General features: G+C 41.9%; 1 protein-coding gene across 3 annotated transcripts in view; it reads right to left on the reverse strand.

Moving 5' to 3' along the window:
• Positions 1-27,134, reverse strand: part of lmbrd1 (LMBR1 domain containing 1) — a 154,107-nt gene that overhangs the window by 93,155 nt on the left and 33,818 nt on the right. Inside the window, exons 9-16 of one of the 3 annotated variants that reach the window (XM_079362081.1) lie at positions 26,189-26,341; positions 22,741-22,805; positions 22,553-22,655; positions 20,252-20,356; positions 20,015-20,164; positions 18,532-18,607; positions 5,799-5,890; positions 3,808-5,174 (exon numbers count right to left, since the gene is read on the reverse strand). In XM_079362081.1, coding sequence (XP_079218207.1) covers positions 5,064-5,174; positions 5,799-5,890; positions 18,532-18,607; positions 20,015-20,164; positions 20,252-20,356; positions 22,553-22,655; positions 22,741-22,805; positions 26,189-26,341 — 855 coding nt within the window. In that variant the 3' untranslated portion in view covers positions 3,808-5,063. Of the gene's footprint in view, positions 1-3,807; positions 5,175-5,798; positions 5,891-18,531; positions 18,608-20,014; positions 20,165-20,251; positions 20,357-22,552; positions 22,656-22,740; positions 22,806-26,188; positions 26,345-27,134 lie in introns of those variants that run through there. The other 2 variants (XM_079362080.1, XM_079362082.1) reach the window with 2 other exon arrangements.

The following is a 27,134-nucleotide window of genomic DNA, read 5'->3' on the forward strand; positions in this document are numbered from 1 at the left end:
AGCCTGCAAATAAGTCTCTAAAATGTGCAAAAGCTTTCTGCAAGTATATAAATAAATTTACTGAAAAGTAAATTCAAGCCATAAATTCCTGCAGGAGCCATCACTACAAATGTGACTTGCCTTGAGTCTCACTTCATGACAATCTGTCATTCAGATTTTTTTCAACACCAACTCCCGACTTCATGCTTGGGATTTGTCTTCTAAAAGTTTACTAAAATGTCCTGTGTGTCCAGAAAAAAAGGACTCTGTATTGTTTGGTTACTGCTATAATTGAGCAGGGACATTGTTGACTGCAGCCTGCAGGACAAGTCTTCATTTGGGATTGAGTGGCAGGTCCCTCAGGCTCGTCAGAGCAAAAAGGGGTTAACCTGCTTCGGGGCTGCAAACTGTGAATCAACATAATCACATTGATCCTGAGTCACTGTCCTCCCTGGAGGAATGACTGACGGGTAAGGCAAAGTGTTCGTCCTTTAAGGGCCTGTCATAAGAGTTAAAGCCCAGAGGACAGGCCTGAAGGTGCCTAGAAATCACAGGAATCCCTCCAGTGGATGTTTTAGAGGACGAAATGAAAGAGAAAAGGAAAAATCTGGTTAAGAACAACAGCTGTGTTTTCAGGACAAGCTCACACACGTGATTGAAGCTACCTTCACCTTTTCACTTTTCTTCTTGCATAATGTAAAATAAAGATTGATAATGTGAGCGTCACAATAGATTCATTTGTGCAGACGACAATGGCTATGCTTGTAATATGCCTTATAACTTGTCTTCTCAAAACATCAGACTGTAGTTATCTTCAGATAAGTGATATCCATAAAAACATCAAAGTGCTGCAGAAAAGGCATTAGTGAAAGTAGGGACGCTGATTTGTGAGCGTCATCATTTTTTCAGAAACATTTTTTTTTCAGTGAGGTTTTAATGTGAACAGTACACAGAGGGATAACTTCTCCAGCTGTGGCTAACAACAACAACCTTTTTACACCAAGTACGGCAACTCTTTAGGGACACATTACTCCAAAAAGCAAATGCATAATAAACTATACTCAGTAAAGTATAGGAGAAACAATCAAGAGCAAGAGGACGCGTGATGGAGACTTAAACAAGTGAGATAAACTTGTGTCTGTTTAAACCAACACAAGAATCAGATTCGCTCTTCGCGAGGTATTTTGGCTTCATCTTTCAACAAAGGGAGGACTTTGAGGTGTGTTGTCCATTCCTATATGCAGTCAATGGCTTACAAACTAAAGATCAACTCCATAACTGCAGGAGTGCATATCCAAATGGCAGCTAACACGTGTCAGAAAACAAGGCCAGAATGAAGTGGATAACCTGATTTGTACTTCTGAACACAGCTTCACAGGTAATAAAGACAAAAAGTTCTGAACAAAAAATGAAACTTTGGACGACTCCGCAGTAGGTACTTACCATGCACTGTATAATGCATTATGGTCTTTGATCGTGTGGAGCGGTAAAGATAGATGGTGGGAACAGAGGCCCCTGACAGTGGCTGCACTTTTCAGTCATTCCATGATCTCAGACTTATTTTAACACAGGAGCTGCCTCAGGAAAAAAAAAAGCCCGCTGTCACACAACCCAACGGGGGTCGGTGTGTTGGTATCTTTGGTTTTTCAGCAGCTCCAGCTGTGACAGAAGGAATTCAAAAAAGAACAGTGGAAATGGCCACTGATGACCGATGTGATCGTAATAAATACGAACTGGAATGTACCGATGCATCAATCTCTGAAGAATGATATTGATCTGAGACTGATCTTTAACTGGAGGATCTAAAAGGGTGAGTCATGGACTGTCCCAGCAAACCTTGCACATAGTAACACCTGCAGAGGCGTTTCCAGAGGGGATGGGCAGGGGTGAAATCTTATTGGCTAACCAAAGCCTCCCAAATGTCTAAACTATGACAATAGATATGAGATGAGCATCTCGTGCTGGAAAAGGAAAAGGAAGCATTGAATTTGTTCACGAATAAAGTGGCGAACTTGTATACACGTTTTGTAAAAAGTCAAATTCATAGTGTGTATGACCCTGAGGCACATTCCCTACTAATTTACCGTCATTTTCCTGAAGCAATTTGTTCATTTAGTCATTAAAAATGTGTTCATTGTTCCCAGACAAACTTGCAAGAGAAGCGTTGAAAGCGATGCACGGAGGAAGGGGGAAACATGAGACGAGAGTGGCATTTGAATAAGAGGTTTGACAAGAGACGTTGTACTCGGAACAGCACAAACTCCTCTGATCTGACGTGTTGATCACACAATCCTCTCTGCCAGAGTTCCAGGGCTCCATGTTTTTGGCTCAAGGCTTATGCAGTTTATTAGGGGGTGTGGGGGTGGCACATCACATAATGGCTTAACTCAAAGCAGACTTGTACAATAGTTATGACAAGGTATGCATGCCATAAAGTCTAATTGGACACGCACTTGAAATTTCATGCAAATCCATCCCAAGCAGCTCACTGAGTGGTTGTGCTAATCCAAAGGCGTGTGTGTTTAACCGTCGGTTTCACTTCATACATGTCCTTTTCACTCTGAAACTATTTAAAGTGTCAAATGCTGCGCTTTGAACAGCAGGATACTTTCTCGCTCACAGAATTACTGATTGTGGTTTATGTGCTTAGCAGCTCCTTAATAGATTTAATGGAATCTAACCACAGTGTGGTCTTAATGCTGTCACAGCACTCATAATACTCAGGGATTAATAAAGATCAAATAAAGCTATTCTAATTGTTTTATTTTCATCATGCACTTTATATGAGGGAGTGAGATTTAATAAGAGAGGAATTATTAAAAAAAACAAAAAAAAACAAAGCCAATATGTTTTCTCAACAGCGATGTGAGAAATATTCAAATGGGAGTTTTAGACAGCAAAGACTGCTAATGAAAACTGGCTCTGTGATGTCTGCAGAGAAGATGAGCCCTAATATTGTGCTCCAAGGAAATATATTGCTTCTATAGAAAAAATTAATCTGAAAAACAAGTGTAGGAATAGGAATTTAATCATGCACAAATCAATCAATCCTAAAGCGCCAATTCATAACAAATGTTGTCTCAGGACTCTTTAGAAAAAGAGCAAGTCTGAAACGTTCTGTTTTATTTTGTATTGGGATCCAGCAGTAATCCCACATGAGCACAGCACTATGAAACATTTATCAAAGTTACAGCTGCGTTCAGCAGGCAGAAACCAGAGTCACGATGAGCAGGCCGAAGGACGGAAAACAATGATGCACATCCGACCTTCGTCATTCAGGTGTCGCTCGGTTGCAGGAACATACAGCCAAGATGTAAAAAAAAATAAAACATAGCACACTGGCAATTACTTTACTGTCACTGTATTGTCAGCGAATGACGTGTTTCACCTGTAACTTCCTCAGGTATACCAGCATCCTTAACCCCCCTCAGATAAGCAAGCATTAAAGTCAATGCACTGATCCAACACACTGAGCATCAAACGTGATACAAGTCCTCCTCACGCCACAGGGCCGCAGAAAGACAGACCCCAGCCTGACTTTTCTGATGCCCTATGAAGAAGGTGTAACCTCACACCTCCTGGTATATTTACGACTCTGAATCAATAACAAGGAACAGCGATCATTCACTCAGTATATTCACTTATTGAGTTCAGATAATCAGCTTCGACTGTAAAAACATGCTTTATGGGAGTTTTCTCAGCTATAGACAACCTACAGGAATATGAGCATGCTTCATGTTAACCATCTGAATTTGCACCTCACACTGTTGGTCAGGAGAGACAAATGTTGGAACTGGAAAGAAAGAAAAAAAGCTTTTCTGAGCCATGTGGAGGGTGTTTAAAATGTTTTTATTTCTTTGAATACAGGCATCATTAAATACAGACACAGCAGCCATAATAGTAGTCTTTTCAACCAATCACATCAACAGATTTCAAACCTCGAAGCATCAAGTCACAAGATTCAGGTTAATGTTTGTGGGGTTACTTATACAGCAGTGTGCGCCCGTCATGGTTCTATACATTCATGAGGCACAATTTATTTATTTTTTTACCAAAGGAATAATGTCATTCCTGTTAATATATGCAGTCAGCTTGTTAATTAAATCAATTCTTTGCATTCATTATCACATATAAGTGTGCGAGAAACACTGAAAGGAATCAAACATGGCAGAGGGCGAGCCTGCTGAATATCAGAGCACAGGCAAAGAACCAACAGAGCTCCTTAATTAAAAGAAAATTACATCCGTATCTTTGAGTCTTTTTTTTTTTTTTTTTTTTACTCTGAAGTTCTTCAAACAAAGAGAGCGACAAAGCAGTTGACCCTGTTTCATTAAAAAAAATGGAGAATAAGTCGAAGCTGCATTTGGTCCTTTAGATTTCACACAGCTTTATAAGAACAGTAACACCTTCTTCAACAACGGTCCGAGGCTGCAAACAACTAAAACTCTAACACAAAGCACGCCTTCTAGCTGAGAATATTTAACCTCAAACAGAAAAAAAAAAGCCAAACAAACTTTGATAATGTGAGCGCCGTCTCCAGTCAGGAGTCGGGATTTTGAACCGATTAGCTTTTAAAAACAAACAGGCAGATCAGCTTGTGCAGGCTCAGTTGTTTTTGGATCTTAAAAAGGTACACGAAAGCAAACCATAAATAAATTAACCATTTAAGGGTCTAGAAAGTGTGCAGATCAGTACAAAAAAGTCAGTTTATCGCCGAACTGCCTCCAAATAAAGCTTAGACGAAAAGTTTTGGATGAGCGTGTGTCATCACTGGTGGAAAAATGACCAATTTATGTCAGTCTCAAACTGTTGATAAGTGAATTGTCTCGGGATAAGATTGAGTTGGAGGATGCGCCCACACTCCCAAAGTCATCTATAATATTGATCGAGGAGGAAACAACGATCGGTCTGAGCGCTCTCATTAAAAGGAAGGGGACGTGTCAACTCCAAAAAAAAACAAAAAAAAAACAAGGCTGGACTCCACAAAACAGCACAGCAATCACTCCTTAACAGCATGAAATTAAATGATGACCAACGACTGACATCCATTTATTTGTTTCCAGATAGATACGGTCCAGACGTTTTCAGTGCACATATTCATCATCGCTCAAGTCTGAGTCATCGGCCTCCACCTCTCCTTCAATCACAGACTTCTTCCCTCTGCAGCAGGACACGACCAGCCCGATGAGGAAAGCCTGGGAGTAATAAAGAACAAAGCACACATTAGGAAATCTGTTGTGATCGATACGATGCACCAACAGCAGCGGGAAAAGAGCTTATTAAGTATTTTGGCTGAGCTGATTCGCTGTGGGCCGTGTTGGAAAATCATCTTCAGTAATCCTTTTCTTTTTTTCTTCTATGGAGTAGAAATGTGTTCTTCAGAGGGTAAACGACGTTTTCCTGACAATGAGATTCATTTACAACCTGTGAGGACACTTTCACAAACGTGCTCTTGAAACACAGAGACAGGTGAGTACTGAGCACATCTGGGGATAAAACAGCTGGGGGCACCTGTGGCTCGGGGCTGCATGTGCAAAAAAAAAAAAAAAAAAATCAGAGGGGAAAATGTGGATTTAGGCTCGAGCTGGTGCTTTGCTCCTAAACAAATTTAAGGATTTATGCGCACGACAAGCTGACAGCATTTTATATATACGTGTTGTCTCTATGTCGCTGTGTTTTATTCAAGTCTCTACGTACAAGCTGCTCCGAACTCTTTGCCCCTAAAGGGATCAATAAAGTTGTTTGAATTGAAGGAATTCTGACCAAGACTTTTCTCAGGATCTTCCTCAGAACATTTTATTTTCCCCCCTCAAACTTACCCCAATAAAGGCCCAGTTCCCAAAGTAGTAGATTGTGCTGAAGAACCAGAACTTGTGCAGGAAGAGATAGGACCGTGTCACCGTGCATTCGTCTGAAAGAGAGAAAAAATAAACACAAGAACGTCAGCTGTGGCTTCACTTCGGAAACAAACAGCATCACTGGCAAACAGAAAAACTCGGAGAAAACAAGTTTGGAAAGTATTCATGAGATAAGAATGTGATCTGGACAAAAGCAGATATCTCCTTTTGTGTCCACACAGAGGACGATCGCTTCTTTTAAAGACAGCCAGCTATTTGTCAAATTGACTTTCATTTTGCTACTTAACAGAGAAAATACTTCAATCAATCCGGGACCAAAAGGAGGAGCCTTTAGTTTGCAGTCCTCCCAGGTTCAAGGTCTCTGCATGTTGCAATGTGAGCATGCAGTTGCGTGTCGTGTTGCTGTACGTTGCATAAACTGCCTACAGGCAGGCACGTTTGTTTGTTTGTTTGTTTGTTCGGCAAAACCTCGGACAGTCCTCAGACATTTGATGCCCCTTGGCAACACATGGACCTGTGAACTGTTCTGCACCTTTGGAGAGCAGGTGTCAAAGGAGATCAGCTGGACGAACGGAAATTCATCTTGCATCACAAAAGTGTCGAATTTCAAAACGTCAAAAAAAAAGAAGCGTAAACTCTAAACTTCTTCCTCTCCTGAGCAGGAACCATTTCATAACCACACTCTTGGAAGCTTTCCACTTAGTTTGCCAAATACACTTTTTATATAATACTTTCATGATTAGCATTCTAAGGGAATTTCTTTAAGAAAAAAAAAAAAGAAATAGTAAAATGTCACTGTTTTTAAAAACCTCTGCTGTGATGCTTTTTTTTCCTTTAAAGTAACTTTTGAAGTGAGGAAGGAAAAAAAAAAAAAGTCATTATATGAAGGAAGCCAAAAAAACATTTCATCTACAAACTGACTGAAGAAGTGAAAGTTCAAAGGAAATAATGGGGCGGCGGATGAAGGAGGAGAGGGACAGAGGAAGAAGACAGATGAGGAACCTTAAAAGACCGGGATTCATGTCTTGGTTTGAAATGAGAGCTAACTTCTCACCAGCGTCCACAAATAGAGCATACATGAAACACAACCCGACATGCGATGCTCGTTTTAATTGCACGGGCAGAGCACTTTGATACGTGTGCTGTTAAGGGCCCCTGTGTTCACTTAGGAGCCCACAAACATGCTGCTGCTACCACTGTACGTGGAGAAGTGCTCGGGGCAATTTGATGGGTGTAAGCAGACAAGACAAGCAGCCCTCTGAAGAGAGGAAAGCCGTGTCGCTGTCAGTGCGAATACAAGTGAAACAATAGCTCAAACAAGGACCGCGTCACAGTTAATAGAGCCTTGCATTAAACACATCCAGTATTCGACATCAGGAGGTCAAAAGGTGAAAGCACACCAAACGATGGCTCATACATGAGACGAGGACACTGGGATTAAAAGAGTGACTTTGTACTTTTTGTTTGATTCATAGAAACCTACTTTAGGTCACATGGAAAACATGAAAAACTCTTTCTTGGAAACGATGTTTCCTGATAGCTGCTTACTACTTTGATATCCTCCAACTGGAGCGAGGTGACACATCAAACTGATGAATGCCTTGAATAAAAACAGCAGCGTGTGAAACACAAACACTAACAAACGCTGAGTGTCAGCGAGACGATGGCCGCCCGGACGCCGGCAAAGAGAAGCTGCAGCATCCAACAGATAGAAAATGTAAATGGTGACTTTCCAAACCAAAGATTGTATTTTTAGGTCACCTGTCACCGCTGTAAGTGCAGCCATGAATAAACCAGCTGAGTGAACATTTGTGTTTGCCTGCGACGGCATCGCCACACGGACTTAAAAGAGCCCACTCAAAAAGTATGAAAAGCTTTCCACTTGAGATCACCTGAATTAGCGAGCACCAGCTCACGTTTTGTAATCAGAGGGAAGTTTCTGGATTCTGTTCAATGTTTCCCCTGCTCTCCACATCTTACAAACTGTATCTTTACCAGTATTGATAACATGACATGCAAAACAAAACAAAACGAGGGGTGTAGAGCGTCTCCACACGTGGATGAAGAGCTGTGAACCTCTGGCAGTGAATTAACCCTTTGATTCTCATATCTAAAGTAACGTTTGATTGTTAATGTTAAACAGAGTATTAATGCCCTGCCTGCCTTTACTGGAAAGCTGTGCATGCCATCCATCATAAACACTGCTGCACATTTATCAGCTGCACTGTGAGTGCGGCTGTTTGAGAGTACGACGCCTTCAGGAGCTCTGCTCATTTTCATAGCAAACGCTGAATGAAACAGAAGCCAACCTCTCCTGTGAAGAGACACAGTTCAGCCTTTTGCTGTGTGCTTTGTGATATTTGGTGTCATATTCACTCGTTTGATATGAAACCCTTCTGTGACTCGGGCCACGAGCGAACGGAGATTAGAAGAAATGAACGCAGAAAGTGGTGAACACACACACACTGTCTTCTAATTCCTGGGAACTCGGTAAATGCTCTGGTGTTTGTCGAGGTAAGCGTAACGCTCCTCCTTCCTTGACGCGTTGTTGCTGTAACTGGAGAAAACTTGATTAGTAGCGAGGGCGCAGCGTGATCACAAACATAAACCCATCAGAACCCTCAACTCAGAGAGAAAGAGACTCAATTATTGCCTCTGAAATCCAACCGCTCTCTCTGCCTGCAGAGCAGCTCGGCGCTTCGTGCTGCTGACATCACCCTTGAGCCTCAGCTCTCCACTTCCTGACAGAAATGATAGTGCTATTGATCTCGCTGGCACAGAGGGCAGGAATAATATACGGATTCTTAAGCTGAGTCATTCCCCCTTTTATGTGCCTGAATGGATATTGACAGGCATGGGAAACGCTGGTGACGTCAGAGGTGGAGAGTGCCAGTGATATGCGAGCGGCGTCTGGGTCTCTTCAGAACACCAATTGTTTTTTGTCTGAAACGACAGAAGGACAAGGAAGGAAGGAAAACAAAATGCTTCCCTTTAAGATCACGATGATTCGCTCAGCAGAAGTTTGGTAACGAGGTGGGAAGATGCACACACTGTATCAAAAACACAAAGGAGGACAACGTGTCCGTATTTGAGTTTGATGCTGATCAACACGTTTCACAAAAAGCATCTTCGAACATGAAACGGTGAAGGCAGCAGCGCTGTTTTAGCTATTACACTGTATGTTTATTTAAAGCTGAGAAGGGCTTCAGCTCTGTAACCCCGAACGTCCACCTGAAGAGAGACAGGAAGTGCTGGCAGGAGAGAGAAGGGGGTCGACATGCAGCAAAGGTCGGACTCGTACACAAAGTCGCTGCCACTGCAAATGGAGCGTGCGACATACCCACTAGGCCACAGGGGCTCTGTGTTATTTAAACTCTAAAAATGGGGTTTAAATGTTTTGATAATCATCACTTTTTTGCTTTTTTTTTTTTACACTGTGTCCCGATTTCTTCGGAAACTGGATTGTGAAGAGAAACGACTTCAGTATATTCTAAATGCAAAGTCTCCACTTTGAGCAGAACATGCAGCTTTAGGATGCTGAATATAAAAGGATCTGCACTGTCTGGCTATGTTAGAGAGCCATCTGGAGCTTTAACGCTCACCCTGCTGAGCTGCTCCTATCACACTGTTTCTTACACAGCTCTTCACACCGACTGCAACCCCACAGACTCTACAATCAAACTTCATGGAGATGCGTGACATCGAGGTCCGCGGCGGGGTGTGCAATTTGTTCATTAACAAGAGCATTTTGAAAGCTTTCTCCTCCAGAGAGCTGAATTGTATAAAAAAAAAAAAAAAAAGAAGAATATTCCAGGTCGGTGCTGTTTCATGTGCAATAAAGATTAGACAGAGTGCACACAGAGGAGCTCTGAAGGCGAACCAACAATCAGTTTTGATTCACCAGCAGCAACAACAAATAAGAGGAGGAGCAGGTCTGTCCTCATCCCCATGACCCCGCTCTTTTCCTCCAGCACCTCAGCCATCTGTGGCTCTCCAGCTGCTCACCTGAATTGCAGGGCTGCAGAGTGGGACCTGCAGATGGTTCACAACAGTGGTCTGCCTAAATATATTATCATGTACACCAGTGACCCACTTCACCTTGAAATCATTACCGTACTCCGATAAGAGCATGGGGCAGTGTGCGAGTGCAGGTAATTTCACCTTGACTCATGATACCCGGCAGAGTGCTGCCCTGTGTAGCACCATGCATTATGTATAACTTTCTTCTCCATATTCAAACGCATGCATGAAACGCCAAACGCACACACACACACACACACACACACACACACACACACACACACACACACACACACACACACACACACACACACACACACACACACACACACACACACACACACACACACACACACACACACACACACACACACACACACACACACACACACACACACACACACACACACACACACACACACACACACACACACACACACACACACACATTGTGTTCTTTGTGAAAGCTTTTCCATCTGCAAGCACTCCTGTTCCTACACCGTGTGTTTTTACTTCCTTTACATCTCAAACGCAGTCGAGCACTTTCTTCCGCCGTCCTTCGAGGATGCTGATGTTCCTCCGACAGAAATACTTTCAAATCCTGGGCTTCTTGCATTAGTGTTGTCGATGAATGTTCAAAACGAGCACCTTTGTGCTGTGCCAAACCTTATTCTGTTGCCCCCCCCCCCCCCCCCCCCCCGGTGTGAAAATCCATTTCAGCAACGTTTCAATGCCAAAGTGCAGACACAAAGGACGACGTGTAGACACCTTACCTCGCCTGACCTCGTCTGAAACAACCAGCATACCAGCAGGAGGCCGAGGAAGGAACTTACAGTTGGTTATGAGTACATTATTCAACCTATCCAAGAACGTGCAGTGAGGAGGATCTGTGGAAATGATATGGACGCAGGTAAATATTTAAACCATTAAACTTTAACAACACGCCTTTTTTATCCTGAGCATGCTTTCGAACACAAACTATTAGATATCTATTTTTAAGACATCATGTCAGTATAGGTTGTTTTCAAACAACCTTTATCAATCCCTATCAAAATAAAAATCTTTTATAAGAAGTTGAAATCCATCCTTTTTATAATTCACTACATTTTTATCCCCTACATAAATCATTGAATGCTCACATCACGCCTGCGTGGCCTCAACTCTTTTTGTCCTCAGGTCTCGTTCTCTTGTTTCAGGGATCTTGATGGATGTACATCCAGTACTCTCTCTTCTCTTTAGCTTTTATTTGGTCTTTACAAACTCCTGGGGGGGAAGAGCTGAATCTTCAGCTCTTAAATGCTACTCCATTTCTAAGCGCTTCGGAAAGTGGCCTTCAGCAGTTAGAAACCAAAGTCAAAGAATATGGATTAGAGCAGTGATGAGTGTTTCACGTCTGTCAATTAAATCTGAAGTCTTTTGGCACTGTACTAAGGGAACCAGCACTCTTTGAAACGGTATACTCCTCTGACAGGTAAGGGGTGTCTGTGGATTACAAGATGGACATCTTCATTTCATGAGAATAACTTTTGATTGACATGCTCCATTGTAACACAAATCGGTAATGATCCCCTGGATGCAAAAAAAAACAAAAAAAAACCTATAAATTTGTGTTGGGGTTGAGGGAGTCCTGTTTAAAATTGCTCAGGCGCCAGACATCTCAGAGGCAAAACATATAATGATGGCCGTCCTCCTCCCTGAAGCTCTTTAAAACAATGTGGTGAAAACCGCCAAGTTGCTAGGAAACAGACAAGAGTCCACAGTGTGAAAACACTTCTCTGTAGTACAAGATCCATCTTTCAGGAGAAATAATGTGATTTATAATCCAAGGTTAAAACTAGACTTTGGCTTATGGTTAAAAGCACAACTATTTTTACTGAATCAAGGGGACATGAGGGGTATTTCACCATGAAAATTACATTTTTGTCCCTAATGGCGTTGACCTAAATTGTGAAAGAAAACCATCAGCAGAGAAATTGTTGGAAAGACCCAGAGGGGGTTCGTTGGTAAAATGAGCGACTGTGCCGAGAGCAAAAAGCAGAGGATGGCTTCATTATTGGTATTAAGTGTGGAACATTTTTTTCTTCCTGCTCAAAAAAGAATGTTTTATGCACTTTTAGAGGCCATTTATTGAGAATTTATGTTTTTTTTTAGTGAGGAACTTTAGAGAATCTGGCACAGATTAAACTCAAGGGAACCTTTTGGTTTTGGGATGACATTGAGCTGGGAGTGCTGTGGACACAAAGTCATTAAAATTATTGGTTTGACCGTCAAGGGAACTAATGCAACCAATAATTAGAGGTGGTGATGTGATGATGGAGTTCTTAATGTGACAGTAATAAACAAAAGAGGGGACTGGCAATTTTTGGGAGACAGAGGGATCATAAAAAATGGACGTGAAGTCAGCTCAATGGGTCTGAGAAGCAATCTCGATGAAATAGAATCAACTTCAACATTAAGTAAGATGAAGGCCCATTTAAAGCCACACTATGGAGCTTTGGTACCCACCGAAGGTTTCCTGTCCTATATACGATCACAGTCTCTGACTGTCTTGGCTGTAACTGCTGTTCTGTTTTTGGACTCGACTTTAACAAACAGCATCCACGCTTTCAGGTTGACTGTTTCTCTCTTTGAGTCCGACATTTTTTTTCTTTTCGCTTTGGAATTTCATTTTCTGCAGTGATGGAGAAAAATTACACCGCTTTAGCCAATGGTCTTTAGTTGACAGAAAAATGCTGTCTGATTAAGATGGACATTTCAATAAAAAAAGGAAAATGTATTCTATTTTAAAACCACCTGGAGCTCTTCGGAGATTAATCTGGTTTGATCTTCATGGTTTATTGGATTGGATTTATTCGGTTTTCTGAATCTCACAGAGCCGAACTTGAAGATTTAATAACTCAATGCCCAGTCTGTTAAATAAAATTATACTCGGAGAGCTAAAATGTTCATTTATAGGCTCGATTACCTTTGTTTTAGCATGTGTGGCAAACGCTTGTGACTGATCTAATGTATTTAAGTGAAACTCCAAGAAACTACCCCAAAAGGACTTTAGCGTAAGTGCTAAAGCAAACAGAGTAAGATAAAGTGCTGCAAGTTTTTGTGTAAGTGGCCTTGGAGAGAAAGGTATGAATATCAAATGAAAGATGAAACTTTTCCTTCAGCTAAAATGAGGAAAGCAGGATCAATGTGCACGGCTTCAGAGAACAGAACTTCTAATAAATACTCAGATTCTTCTTCCTTTTGAAATACGGGGAAGCCCAGAGGTAAATCGAATCCTGAGGTAGAATTTGGTTTGTCTGCGGCAACTAATTCGTCTGGATTCCCTTCCATTATGCTGAGTAAATGAGTAATGGCGAAGTAATGACCTTAGAGAAGTTAATGGAGAGCTTGACACAGAGTACCTGCTCACAAGATGTTAGTGTCATTACACCACTGTGAGCGACTGGCCAATCAGTCACCGGCTTGACTTCTGCTCTCTTCTGATCCAGTGTCACACTAAAGCTTGTTACAAAGTGAAGCCTTTTCTACATTTAATGCTATATTTCCCACTGAATCATTTTTCCTACTCTTATTTTCACAATCCCAGAGCGAAGCCACAAATGTCAATTCATATCCATGTTTGTGAATCTCATTGTCATGCTACGCTAACGTCTCTTTTTCTCCCAGGAGACACGGCATGAAGAACACTATTTCTGTCTTCACAAAACAAACAGATATGGTACACTGCCAGATTCAATGTTATTTTATTTCTCAGACTGTCAAACAATCCCAAGGACTTACTAGAGTACAAACACAATTTGAAAACTAAAATAAATAGAACTTTATGTAACACATGTCAAGGGTTATAATCAGGCATAGAGAATGTTTCAATGGATATTGTAGGATACAGTACGGCTTGTTGCCTGGGATGCCAGCTATTTCAGACTTTAACAATTCTGTGTTCATGTTTTAAAGAGAAAATGTTATAGCTCTTCTCCACCTCTTCAAACAGTCCCCTGTATAAACCAACAGACAAAGACCCACTGAAGCAATCGATTTCCAACGAGATGAAGTCTTCATATTTTAAAGCTTGTTTTTTTCATTGTTGGATAAACGCATGTGATGCAGAAGTTGCTAAATCAATCAACGGTGTTTTATGAGCATAAACTCACTATCAATCATTAACAACAGTGATCATGATTTGTTGCCTTTATCAAACAGTCCTACTTAGTCATCATTAAAACTCTTAGCATTTAAAGAAGGAACGAGGACTGCAGAGAAATATCTGAGTGAACAGAATACTTCGGTACATCGATCTAGATTGGCCGCTTGGATGAATGACTGGCACGTCTCCATTTAGTCCTCCACATTCATTATTCTCTCTTAGCTGTAAACTGCCACAGGGTTGATCAGGTACTCTCTCTAAATTATGTAAATGCTTGGAGTAAGAGTTGCACTCCCTCACTGCACAAATGAAGTCATTCACCTGTTACTTCCTACAAAACATCGGTCGAAAAGCTTTTGGTTGTATTCCCTCTCAGTTGCATGTGTTGTCTCTGCTTGAGACTTCCTCCTCTTCATGGTGGGAGGTACAATGAAAGCTGTTATGAAAGCATTTCCAAGAAGGCCAAAATAGGATCAGTTTCCCTAAACTGGACAAAAGCGAGAGTCAAAATACTTCTGGCGGTTGTCCTGGTGTCAGGAGCTTCAAGGAAGCCAACATGTCTGTATGAGTTCACAAATCACACAGTGCTTCAACACGTCTTCATAACATTTGCTGTCACCATGACCCAGATAAGCAGAAGGTAATAGATGGATGTATGGATGGATGAACGTATCTAATGTATACAATCTGCTGTCCTTTACTTCCCCTCAAAACCAACAGAGCAGCCAATTCCACCATATAAGCCAACAAAGTGATTCAGAATCAGGTCTGTGTGTTCATAATCATAGAAGTAGGAACAGAAACGTATATTTGATTAACAGACACAACCAAACAAAGAAAAACATTTTCACATAATCACATTATCACACTGTCAGGAGGATTCTGAGAGTTTGCCAGTATACTGCAATTATCGTATGTTGGCATTCACATGATGATCACGTGTTAGCTGTTTTAATGAAATTAAATCTTAGTCAATGCAGGAGGAGCATGTGGGAGGCTTCACTATGTAGGAGGTGTCGCTAAACAGCAGTTTGTTTTGGTTCAATGCTGGAGCTCAAGGGAGCGCTATCTACTGAATCAAAAAGACGCGTTTAAACTGGGTCTCATTAAACAGCATATGGGCCAAAGAGAGAAGAGAGAGGTTTTCATGACATGATAAACATGAAGTCATTAAATAAAAATACAACCTAGCCAATACTCCATGCTTCTCTCTTGACTATTTCAAATCATACCAGTATCTATATATTGATATAATGAAATGAGCAATAACTGACCATATGCCGCCTTTGATGTAAGATGTATACAAGAGAAAAGACTCTAAAGAGGCACTCTCTTTTCAAATGTCAAAGCCATTAGTCCATTAGCGCCTCCATGTTGTGTAAGCCCTCTGTAATCATATACCATTGACTAAACCCACAGCAGGACACTCAACCAAAGATGTTAAGAACTTCTTTTTCTTTCTTTGTCCAGGTCAGGTAATCAATCTATAGCCGTAATTTGTCTCACTGCAGCTGCCAATCACGTTGAAGTGTGGGCCTCTGCCAAGAAGTTCTCGTTTGGATTCATTGGTTGGCTTGTGTTATTGGTTGCATGGGAGTTCATGTTAATTGTGAGAGAACCAGATGAAAACCACTGAAGGGTTAAATCTAGACATGCAATTAGTGATGCTCCTTGGCAAATAATTTCCTTAGCATATCAAATTCAAACTAATCTAATGGTTATGCAAAGCATACCAAACTGTCTATATTTCACAAAATGTTTGTGTTAATTGTCTGCTGGTTAACGATGTTAGCATTCGATGTTAGCAGAATGTCGCTAACATCAGCAGTGCTAGCTACCCCAGTCTTTGTTCCTCCCTGCAGGTTAACGTCCACCTGCTTGTGTTTAATGTGGTTATGTATGGCTCCAGTTTATATGCTACTTTAATGTGACACAGCCATATATTATATCAAAAAACTGCCAAACCAAAATAGCTGCTCCTACGAGATGCTATATATTCAATGCAACTGCTTGTAAACATCCAGGTAAGAGAGTGACGTGAGCCCAATAACTGGAGCTACAGCCAGACTATGTCTCCAGCCCGGGATACTGTTTGTTGGCTTCGTTGCAATAAGTAAACTCTGTACGGTAGTAAGGCTTGACACTGACTTTATGTGTCTTTAAACGGTATCACAAACTCCTTCAGTGGAGGTTATAAGAGATACAGTGCAGAGAAAAACATTCTTCGATGAGGCGGACCGTAAAGGTTCACACTTTCAGAGAAAAATACCTCGTGCCCCAAGACAAATGGTGTGTCATAGAACATTTCTTTGAACATGCATTACAGTAGTATGGACTGAGGCATATGTTAGCCTCTGTGCATTGAACCTTTAAGAAAATGCAGCAACATCTCCCACACATGTATAACCAACCTCATCCTGTATCTTTAATATCACTGCTTTACTGCAACGTAATCTCAACCATGCAACAGCAACGTTAAAGGTTACTCAAGGCAGCCACCAGCCAATTTGTTTAGGTAAAGCCTATTTGCTTCAACGTGAAATAAAACAACACCATTTATCCTTCCCCACTGATATGACAGAATCTAAATGTATGCGTCTACAGATCAGATTGTAGTTAACAAATAATATCTCGCCTTTGATCTCTGCAGTTACTCTCCTGCCTCGGACTTATCTTTCTATTTTCTGCATGTCTTCCCCCGTCTTAATGCATTTTCTGTACTGTTGAGTGAACTGAAAAATATTCATGAAAACCAAGTCAATAATCTCTACAACATCTTTGCTGTGCACCTCATTGTCATTCCAAACTCTCCCGACACAACAGGTCCAGAGAAACAAAACGTGGAACCCAAAGCTGAAACTCCTCCTCATGTCACATGTATAACAAGGCAGCTCTGTCTTTTTCAAGGTTAATAGATAAAAAAGAGGTTGCTGTGCCTCAGCAGGTTCACTAATTACAGGGTTAAGTGATTTGATCCCTGGCTCCTTCTGTCCATATGATAAAGTTAAGCAATGTGTTAAACCCCATGGTTGACATTTATGAGAGTGTATGTGTGTGTGTGTGTGTGTGTGTGTGTGTGTGTGTGTGTGTGTGTGTGTGTGTGTGTGTGTGTGTGTGACTTGATTTAATTCATCAAGAACATTTCAGCATGTTTCTTGGAGGGTTTCACACTCAGGTCCTTTAAATCCTGCGAATTTGATGCAGTTTCACGATATTTAACATTATTTAAAGATCCAGTGAGGAACTCTTTTTCAATTTTGTTCTTTACAAGTGTAAGACGCGTTTGACACCCACCTGAGCTGCTGTTTTAGGCATTAAGAAAATAACAATACAGGAAAATATGTTGTGATGTTTGCGACTACTTTTGTAGCGAATAAAGAGGGATCTCGTTGTTTTCAGTCTGTTTCATAGCCAGCGAAAGACAAAACGTTACCTCAGACCGTCCAGCCTCGCAGTGATTGAGATACGTCTACGTAAGCTCCACACAAAGATACAGCACAAACAGATGTTTAGATATCAAGAACTGCCATCTGCCAATTTCAAACCAAAAATCAGTTCAGTACTAGAAAAACACATTTAGCAAATCATCAGTGACGCACTTTTATCCTCACATATGATCAAAGGATTGAACATTTCTGCAAGACTGACCCAAAGCGGAGATTAGCTTCAAGAATTCAATCTACAATTCACTGTAGCAGACGCTTTTATCCATCATGGGGGACAAATTGTTAGGACATGTCAATATGCTGACTACTTAATTGGATGTGTGAATTAAAAACTTTGAAATGGTATTCACGTGAACTTTACCCTTTTTCTTATTACATACTTTACATTTTAACCTTTTAACACTCATTAACTCTTCTAATCACGATGCCAATCTCAGTGCACCTCTGCTAACGAAACAAACCGTTACACTGTACGTGTCTTTATGTGTGACTTTAATAGGGAGCGTGATTTTAAAGCTTGCACATCGCTGTTCTAGTCTTGCGATTGCTCAAAGTGCTTTTACACCACATGCCACAGCTACACACTCACACACTGATGGTGGAGGCTGCTGCTGCTGCAGGAGCTGGGGATACAACAGCTATACCAAGGAGTGAGAAGGTAGACTCTGTAGGTCGAAAGGTGTGTGTGCATTAAATGTCTGGGGCTTTGTTAATCATTCACTTCACCACCAAAACTTTAGCACTTAGCTATAATGAATAAAAGACTCTGATACCATCATCAAGGTTATGATGTACATTCACATATTGTTTTGTCAGGGCTGACTCACTATAATATGCATTGACATGGAGACAGCTAGAGGCCATTAGTAATGTTTGTCCTTGGTATTCTTCCCTCTGATGAATAATAAACAGTGAGAAAGATTAGTGAACAGTGTTCGGCCTGTGTTCTACACCGACCTGCCTTTCTTCTAGTTTAGACTCCACTTGTGAGGAATAAATCTTTGATGATGTTTTGTAAGTTCTTCCAGCGTCTCGCTATTGGACCTGTGCTACCATACTGTGCTAGCAGAGATGACAGACTTACCCTCGGGCGCGTATGCATCACAGATCCTCGTGGTGCCAGAGGTAGCGTTCCCAGACGCAGGACCAGCTGAGGGCGTCTGATGAAATGAGAAACACAAGGGGGCAGGTGGATGTTAACGAAAGGAACACTTCACTTACTTTGTGTTGTGCAAACAGTGGCTTTGGAGTAGAGATATGGAACGGATACGTTTGATGAAAAGACACAACTTGAATACAAACTGCAAAATAGACTTTTAAAAGGAAACACAAAAATCAGCATCTACCAGCCAAGAAAATGATCACGTTTAAGAAAGCGAGTTTGCACAAGTTCTAACATCAACTTCAAACCAGGCCGAGAAACCAGGCAGAAAGAAAAATGGTTTAAACAGTCTTGCGAGGTGACGATTTCTAATGTGTTCAGGAAAGTTCACACTGTGCAGTTTGTGTACGGCTGTTGTTGCTCCGTAGAGTTTGCACTTTAGCTACAGTACGCTCGTTGAGCCTACGGAGAAAGTTGTGAAGCAGGGTCGCTGTGGCTCATACGGTAGAGTTGTTTGTTTCTCAACAGAAAGGTTGCGGGTTTGATCCCCAGATCCTGCAGCAACGTGTCCGATGTGTCCTCGTCAAGACACTTAACCTGATGCTATACTTCTGATGGATGCTCTACACAGCAGCCTCTGCCTTCAGTGTGTGAAGCTGTAGGTGTGACCTGCAGTGTTAAAGCGCTTTGACAAGTCAGAAGTCTAGAAACAGTCAGAAACACATCCTGCAAGTCGCCCAAATCAGCAGATCACTTGTTGTACGCCACAAGATTTATTAAAGGAACAAATATTTTTTGTTTTCTTTAAACACATGTTTTTAGATGAAAAAATGAAGTATTAAAAGTGAGTCTTATACACTCATTTGTGCAACAATGTAAACATGTTGCAAAGAAAAGTGTTGAATAATGGAACATTTTGACATGCTACCCACACGCAGGCGACACTGAATAAGATATGCCAGGATTAATGACACTTGGAGACAATAACAGCATTGAAAACACACCAGCAAAGAGGAATGAAACACATTTAGCATGAGTCACACAGAGTTCAGAACAAAACAACACCTGGTTTCCTTTTACTCCGGCTGTTTTTGAGACAAAGCAGAGACAGCATGCATCTAAATTAAATGCATACACCTACACACAGCCTCAGAGTGAGAGTGAGAGAGAGAGAGAGAGAGAGAGAGAGAGAGCAGCACATCAGATGACAGAGAGGGGAGACTGTCACAACAACACATCCAGATAGTAGTAGCCACACAGTCTAACACAGATAGACAGAATCCAAAAAGAACAAGAGTCCTAAAAGCCCCACGAGCAGCCCGTAGAGACCGTTCTGCAGCCTGCACAGAGATAGACCCGAGGGATATGAACCCACTGACAGACACGTCTTTAGAGCTCGCTCGACTCAGCAAGACTGAAATCTGGAAGAAAAAAGCTGAGTGTCTACATGTCTACTTTTCCTCACCTGTACCAGATATTTCTGGCTGCCATACATGACGTATTGAGGGGCCAGGCTGTAGATCATGTAACTGGTGTGAAGGACAATCAGGAGAAGAATCATGCAGAGGAAGAGGAGAGCCTGAGGGCGAGTCTTCTTTGGTCTGATTTTATACAGCTGGAAAAAAAAAAAGAGGAAATCACAGCGTGCCATTAGCTGCATGTTTCAAACTTCAGAGGAAATGTAAGTGGGGGATTTTCTCACCCTAATCCAGAAGAACCAGATGCCCATGTTGCGAATGCCAGCCATGGATGTGACCACGAAGTACATGGTGATGATTGTGATCAGGATATAATCCAACGGGAAAACCTGTGATTTCAAAAACGGAGGTCAGCTTCATCATCACGTATTGAAGAAAAAGCAATTATCCATCATTAAGAGCCAAATCAGGGGTTATTGTTCCTCAAGGACACTTCACATGTTTTTATGAGCGACTATTTGTCGATACCAAACGGAACTGTACGACGTCTGCTAACAGAATATAAACATGATCCAAGATAATCTGTCTCACGATTGAACATTTACAGCAGAAACAGTCGACACCCAATCATGTCTATGGGACTAAAACAAAGATGGCCAGATCATTTACTGCGTTGGATTTTACCGGATACGTTGCTGTGTTGTGCACAATAAAAAAAGAGTTGACAAAGTTCAGATATTATTTACATGTTATAAAAGGTTAAAACTCTTTAAAATATGTTAAAAATAAGGACAAAAAGAGTGATATCACAAAATCAAATCATGAAGTATTGTGATGGTATTTTTTTGATCTGTGGAGCTCAGGTTGTTTCCAGCTCGATTATGTACAGGAAGTCTCGTCATTAATACCTGAAAGATGAATGTCGATTGATTTGGATCTTTAATGGTCTCATTGAACCTAAACACTGATCCCTAAACAGCCTCCATTCTTGGCGAGGTGCACTGCGTTCTGTAAATAGCGAGGTCACGCTCTGAACACAGACTTTCGACATTTTAATCAATGCCGGTATCTTTGAAGGTATTTTTTAATGGTCTGAGCTGTCAGTCATTTCTCTCTCCGGCTCCTGCAGTACAATATTAAGTTTGAAAGGAGATGTTCTCGTCAGCATCCTGACCTGCGGCGTAAACTTGAAGGGAAGAAGAAAAAAACGTCTTCATATGCCGTCAATCTATTTGGATCTCGTTTTTAAAATCCATAATTTCCCCCAGTGGATGATCAATAATCTTTATCGTATGTTATCGCATTAAGTATTGATTTCAGGATTTTCCATTTAACCTCATGGTTAATATATTATATACATTCTCATAAACTCTGAAGGCTCATTGTTGCAAAGACAACCCAACAGTTTGCATGTAGAGGATTTTTCCACATTGAAGACAATAACATGATTATAACAACAACTTATAAACGCCGGTCTCTGTAGTCTCCAGTCTGGGGAGCGGCACCACCAGCAAACCCTGATCACTATGGTATTCTAAAATCGATGGGAAGCCGGGGTAAAGAAAACAGAGCGCAACCTTTTGGAGGACTTAATACGAGGGCCGGGCTGTGGCATTGACAGAGATGCAAACACATTTATGTTGAAAAAAGAGAGGGACCTCCAAAGTAAAAAAGAACCCGACAATAAACAGTGAAATGTACAATCTGAAGAAGGCCTGTGCTCGTGGGCTAAAATTAACAGAACAATTCTAATGCAAAAAAATCTAAATAAAATTCGAATAAATCCGTTAGTCATACCCCAACAAAATAAAACATCAAAAATAAATCCTTGTTAAAGAAGCAGGAGTCACCTAAAAGTGACTCATTTGCATACATGTGTTGTTGTCAACGTCAGCGTACACTTTTGTACATTCAACAGATGACCGGGTTTCACCGAATACTGATATGATATATATGACATGAAGTCATGAACTAGTCAATAAAAAACAGCTCTTCCGTCTCTAAAACACAGATTCTTTAAACATTTCTGCGGCGTTTAGCGGCGCGTTCCTTATCGGTTTCTTTTCGACATCTCTTCTGCTCCCACTTAAAGAGCAGCTCAACGTGCTCGTCAGGTTGGAAGTTTTTATCTTTCGTCACTCCCTTTGAAAATGCAATTATTCTGATGTTACTGCAGAATGTGACTGTGTGTGTGTGTGTGTGTGTGTGTGTGTGTGTGTGTGCGTGTGTGTGTGTGTGTGTGTGTGCGTGACTCATGAGGGGATAATTTCTCTGCTTGCAATTTTGTTATCTTCTAGCCTTTGTTCAAATATAAGTGTTACCTATCAGAGTGTTTTTTTAAGTAAATGAAATGGCATTTGAGTTACTATGACTCATTCAACGCACGACTCTTCTTCTGTCTGTGAGATTATACTGATTCTTAAAGCCGCTTCACTTTAAGAGTGCATTTAAGGATAGCCAAGAACACAGCTTAGAAATGATGCTTCATTTAGGTTAACGATGATGGAAGCAGGAAAATATGGCTGTAAGCATATCTTAATTGAGGATAATGATCTTTCCATGGTGACGGATGAGCGGGTACTCACGGGTTGGAGGGCTAAGAGAAGTTCATTCAGAGGATTGGTGAGGTTGGTGCCAAAGATGATGAACCCGGAGCTGATGCCAGCAGAGTGGAGCGCTTTGTCCAAACTGAGACACACAGAGAAAACTTCAACATGAAGCGTTGTGTATTTCATGATGGGGGGATGGTGTCACAGGATGTGTCAGGACTCACTTTGAAATGAACAGGGCGACATTGAAGAGCAGGGCAACCAGGATGAAGAAAACGCCCAACAATATCTGCAAAGAAAACAAGAGAAGAAAACAGTGATGTACACACAACAGTACCAACGTGAGGGGGAAAGGTTTGCTTTCACGAGGCATCTACTGGGTCAGTGAATGTAACCTTTCTGTCACGTCTTTCGTCAAGGAGAGACCATATGGCTTGGCCAGGCTCAGTTTGGCACTGTTGCCCACGGTGACAGAGGGAAGCCATGGCACAGCTCAGACTGAGCGGGGAGGTTTCAACCAGGGAGGCAGAAGGTGGGTGGCAGCCAAAAAGGCAATAAACCCGATCAACTGCTCGCCTTCAAGGAGAGCCGTATGGCACACCAAAAATGTTTGGTACCAAACGAGAGTGACGAGAGAAGCAAACAAACACACAGAAATAACACAAAGATCTGCACTTCTTGTTGTCAACACTTCCAATACATCATGTTTTAAAATCACTATCTTTGTAGATTGAATGGTTTATTTGATCAAAAAGTACAGAAGAAGAAACAGAGTTAAACAAAAGCTGCGAGACAGAGCGATATCGATATTTAGAACGTGCAGAGGATCATATATGAACAACACATATGATTCTCTCTTTCACTGTCGCATGCAAATCAATGCCTGAACAATTATAAACAAAGTAATGAACTAAACTAAAAGACCAACGCAGCTGGGGAGAAACATGCTGAAGTGTAATTGCTTATTGACTGCAGCATGAATGACGAGCTAATGCAATCAAGAAAACCACAATAAACACTTTTCCTTTGGTTTGTGCGTCCTTGATATCAACATCTCGGGAAGTTAGCGCAACAAAGGGAAACACAGTCGTTTCAAAGTGTTGACTCAGCCGGTCGTAGAGAAGAGGTTAGAGGTGTGTGCGCCGCCTATGTAAGGAAGCTGTCGTCCTCCAAGTGGGCGGGGCGGGTTTGAATCCATCCTGTGGCTCCTTTCCTGCATGACATTCCCCACTCTCTCTCTCTCTCTCTCTCTCTCTCTCTCTCTGACTCGACCCAGCGTCCTCTCTCTAACTTAAAGGCATACAAAGACTTCATAATGCTCATTACGGGGCGCTAAGTGGCTAAGCGGTTATGTTGCACGCCCCATGTGCAAACGCTGACGTCTGGAGACGCCGCTCTCTCATCCCAACACTTCCTGTCTCTCTTCAGGTGTCCTATCCTATCAGTCATTCAATCAATCAGTCAATCTTTATTTGTAAACAAAGGTTGTCGAGACACTTACAGGCGAGCAGGTAAGCGACCTAACTCTTTGTTGGATTATCTACAAAGAGGCGACTTCAATCCGTCACGAGGAGCTCTGAGGCCTTGAAATGATCACAGAAGGTTTCAAAGTAGGAAAAGTTGAAAAAGTTACAAAGAGAATAATGCTGCATTATAAATTATTCAAAAAAACAACAACAGCAACGTGACTCACTGACAAGAAAGCCTTCTTTGTGAGGTCCGAGCGTTTTTAAACTTGAGTTGTTTCACATCACCACTGGGGTCGACATGAAAAAAGACAGCATGTGTCTGAAAACACAGAGACACGACTGCTCGGCAGAAATCACAATCCTCTGGCTTATCCCTCCACACCAGTGTCTGGGAATACAGCAAATAGATCTGCCACCTCATTACTGTTTCAATTTGAGTCTGGGGACTGTCATTAGCCGCAGCCCCCTTTGGTGTGTTACAGACTCGGGCTTGAAATGTTTGAGCGTGCCTGTCGTGCAGTAAAATACTAGAAAATGAAGAGCTGTGGGATTCCAAGATGAGCACGAGTAGAATATTTGAAAACGTCTTGAGATTGAAACAATGGGTGATGTTTGTTCTGTGATACATGACAGGAAACTGTGAGCATGTCAGGCGTGCATGTCGACTTGTTAAAAGGCAGAATGAGCGACTTTTTAAAAACAAACAAACTGCTGTGTGGCGATAACCTGCAGCCTCTGCTCTCCTCCAGCGACACACCTCACACCTCCTCTGCTCACGTTCACATGAAGGAGCTATCAGGGGGGTGCTTGGCTCAAGTGCTTGCCCAAGGGCTCAGGAAGTGAATTGGCACCAGATCAAATTCTCGACATGGTCCGCACCGGGACTTGAACCAGCCACCCTCCAGTATCCAACCCAAGTCCCTCCAGACTGAGCTCCTCATTCAAATACATCAAATGTCAAAAGAGAAACATACCTGAAGAAAAAACTGTTTTATCAGCGTCGTCCCTGATTTTGCATCCCGAGTGTGAGGATAAAATAATGTTAAGTGTAAAGTGCTGGACAGAAGGCAACAATACAAAACTCAAATAAAGATGTACGTGGACAGGCTCATGAAAGCCATTTAAGTAGAAATCAGATTTCAGATACATTGTAGTTACTGTTTTCATGATAGATCAGAAGTGAGATCAAATCTTAGTTTATATAGTTCAATGTTTGACACAGTAACGAACCTCTTCCCTGAATAACTGACTGAGCCAGCCATGTGTCTGTCTTTCAAAAGCTTCTGTACTGTCTGAAACTCTGTGCTTGTGATGTGCACATTATTACAAAGGGGCTAATATCACAGCTTGGTTTCAAAACCAATACGGAGAGAGTCTTCTGCATCAGAGGTGGGGACCATTTGATTTTCTACAGAAGGTATTTGAACTAAGATTTGAATTTGTTAACAATCTGGATGATTATCAAGGGAGTGACAACGTTTAAAATGTCAGTTTGAAACTGATCACTCGCTGTTCAGAGCTCAAATAAACCACATTTTAATTCTGTTCTACTGCAGGTTGAACAGGAGTTATCAGGGTACCCACTGTGGATAAAAACTGCAGGAGTAAACTGATGTGTAAAACATCAACCAGAGAACATGTGAGTACAGACGTGTCCAAGGTAGCAGCATATCTTTACTCACACACAAGTAGTGAGATTACCCCGCCCTCTTCTGTCCACTCTTATTTGACTGTGGGAACAACCGAATATAAATTGCACGTGAGGTCCACGTGTTGGTCCGAACTCCAAAAAGGTAAATCAAAGAGAAGTTTGTGGTTGCTTTGGTTTATCCCAGGGGAAACATGGCATCCTGCCTGGAGATGTGAGCCTCCCAGCGAGACTTCAGAGTAAATTAGGCGAAGAGACTGCCCATGGGAATCAAGTGAGTATGCGCTCGTGTAGAAGTAGAACTCAAAGTAAATCTAGAGCAGTCCAGATTAAGAGTTAAGCACAAAGAAACGGGCAGGGCGGGAGACGTGGAAACGGAACAAAAGCATGACAACAACAACAGCTAACGAGAATTTCTAAACACTGTCGATTTCAAAATAAAAGCCCAGGCCCATTTTAAGGCCCACTTCCCAAAGCAGCAGGTCTCAGGCCTTCTTATGCATCTATTGTTGACAAGCTTGCAGATTAAAAAAATATAGAAACAAAGGGTCTCACCTTGAGAGGTCTGAGAGCACTGCCCACTTTGGTGCAGCAGTTCCTCTCTGCGATGTCCAGGTGTCTCCCTCTGCGCCGGAGGACGTGCAGTTTCCCCTCCAGCTCCTGCAGGCTGTGTCTGTCCCTCGAGGAAAGGGGACGTCCGTCGGTACACTGCTGACGAGACGCACAAACAGTGGGAAAAATCGATAGATTCACATGTGAGTTGATGTTTACCTCTGACACAGTGTTTCAGGGTTAAACTGTTTCAATGTTGGAAAATCGCAGTTATTGACCTTCCCAGAGAGTCCTGAACCACGTGAGAGTGAAAGAGAAAACACCTGAATATCTAAACATACAACATTTCCCTTCGTTGTTGGCTGTCTCTCATTTTTCTAACTCATTTCATTTTTTAAGCTGAGGGAAATTCAAACAAGACCTGTGGACGTGCATCAGTGGAGAGATGTCAGTGAGGCTGCTACACAGGGAGCGGGCCAGAGCCGTTGGGGGTTCAATGCCTTGCACAAGGGCCCCTTTGGCAGTTTAAAATGCCCTGACATCTCTCCAGCTTCCACAGTTTGTCCGCCCAGGGACTTGAACCAGCGACCGTCCAGTGCCCTACATAATTCCCTCCAGACTGGAGCCACTGCCTTTGCAGCTTTAAGCATGAGAAGTATCTGCAGCATTCTTACATTCTGTGCAGAAACTTTCTAAACTTCCTTCACAGATTCAAACTCGTGGACAGCTCTCCGCTTCACCTCCGTCTGTCTTCAATGAGCTCTGACCCAGAGAAGGCGGCTGCACGTCTGAATCTACTTTATATGCTCCTTTTCCTTTTTGCATGGCAGACTTTCAACTCTGAGTGCAGCGCTGATCCGAGCTCACAGATAACGACAGAGTCCGGAAGTTCACCGCCATCCAGTATGGTTGTTCCACGACTACATGCACTTCTTTAGAGTCTCTGAAT

This window comes from Symphodus melops, assembly GCF_947650265.1.
Source record: "Symphodus melops genome assembly, chromosome: 15".
NCBI classification, from domain to species: domain Eukaryota; kingdom Metazoa; phylum Chordata; class Actinopteri; order Labriformes; family Labridae; genus Symphodus; species Symphodus melops.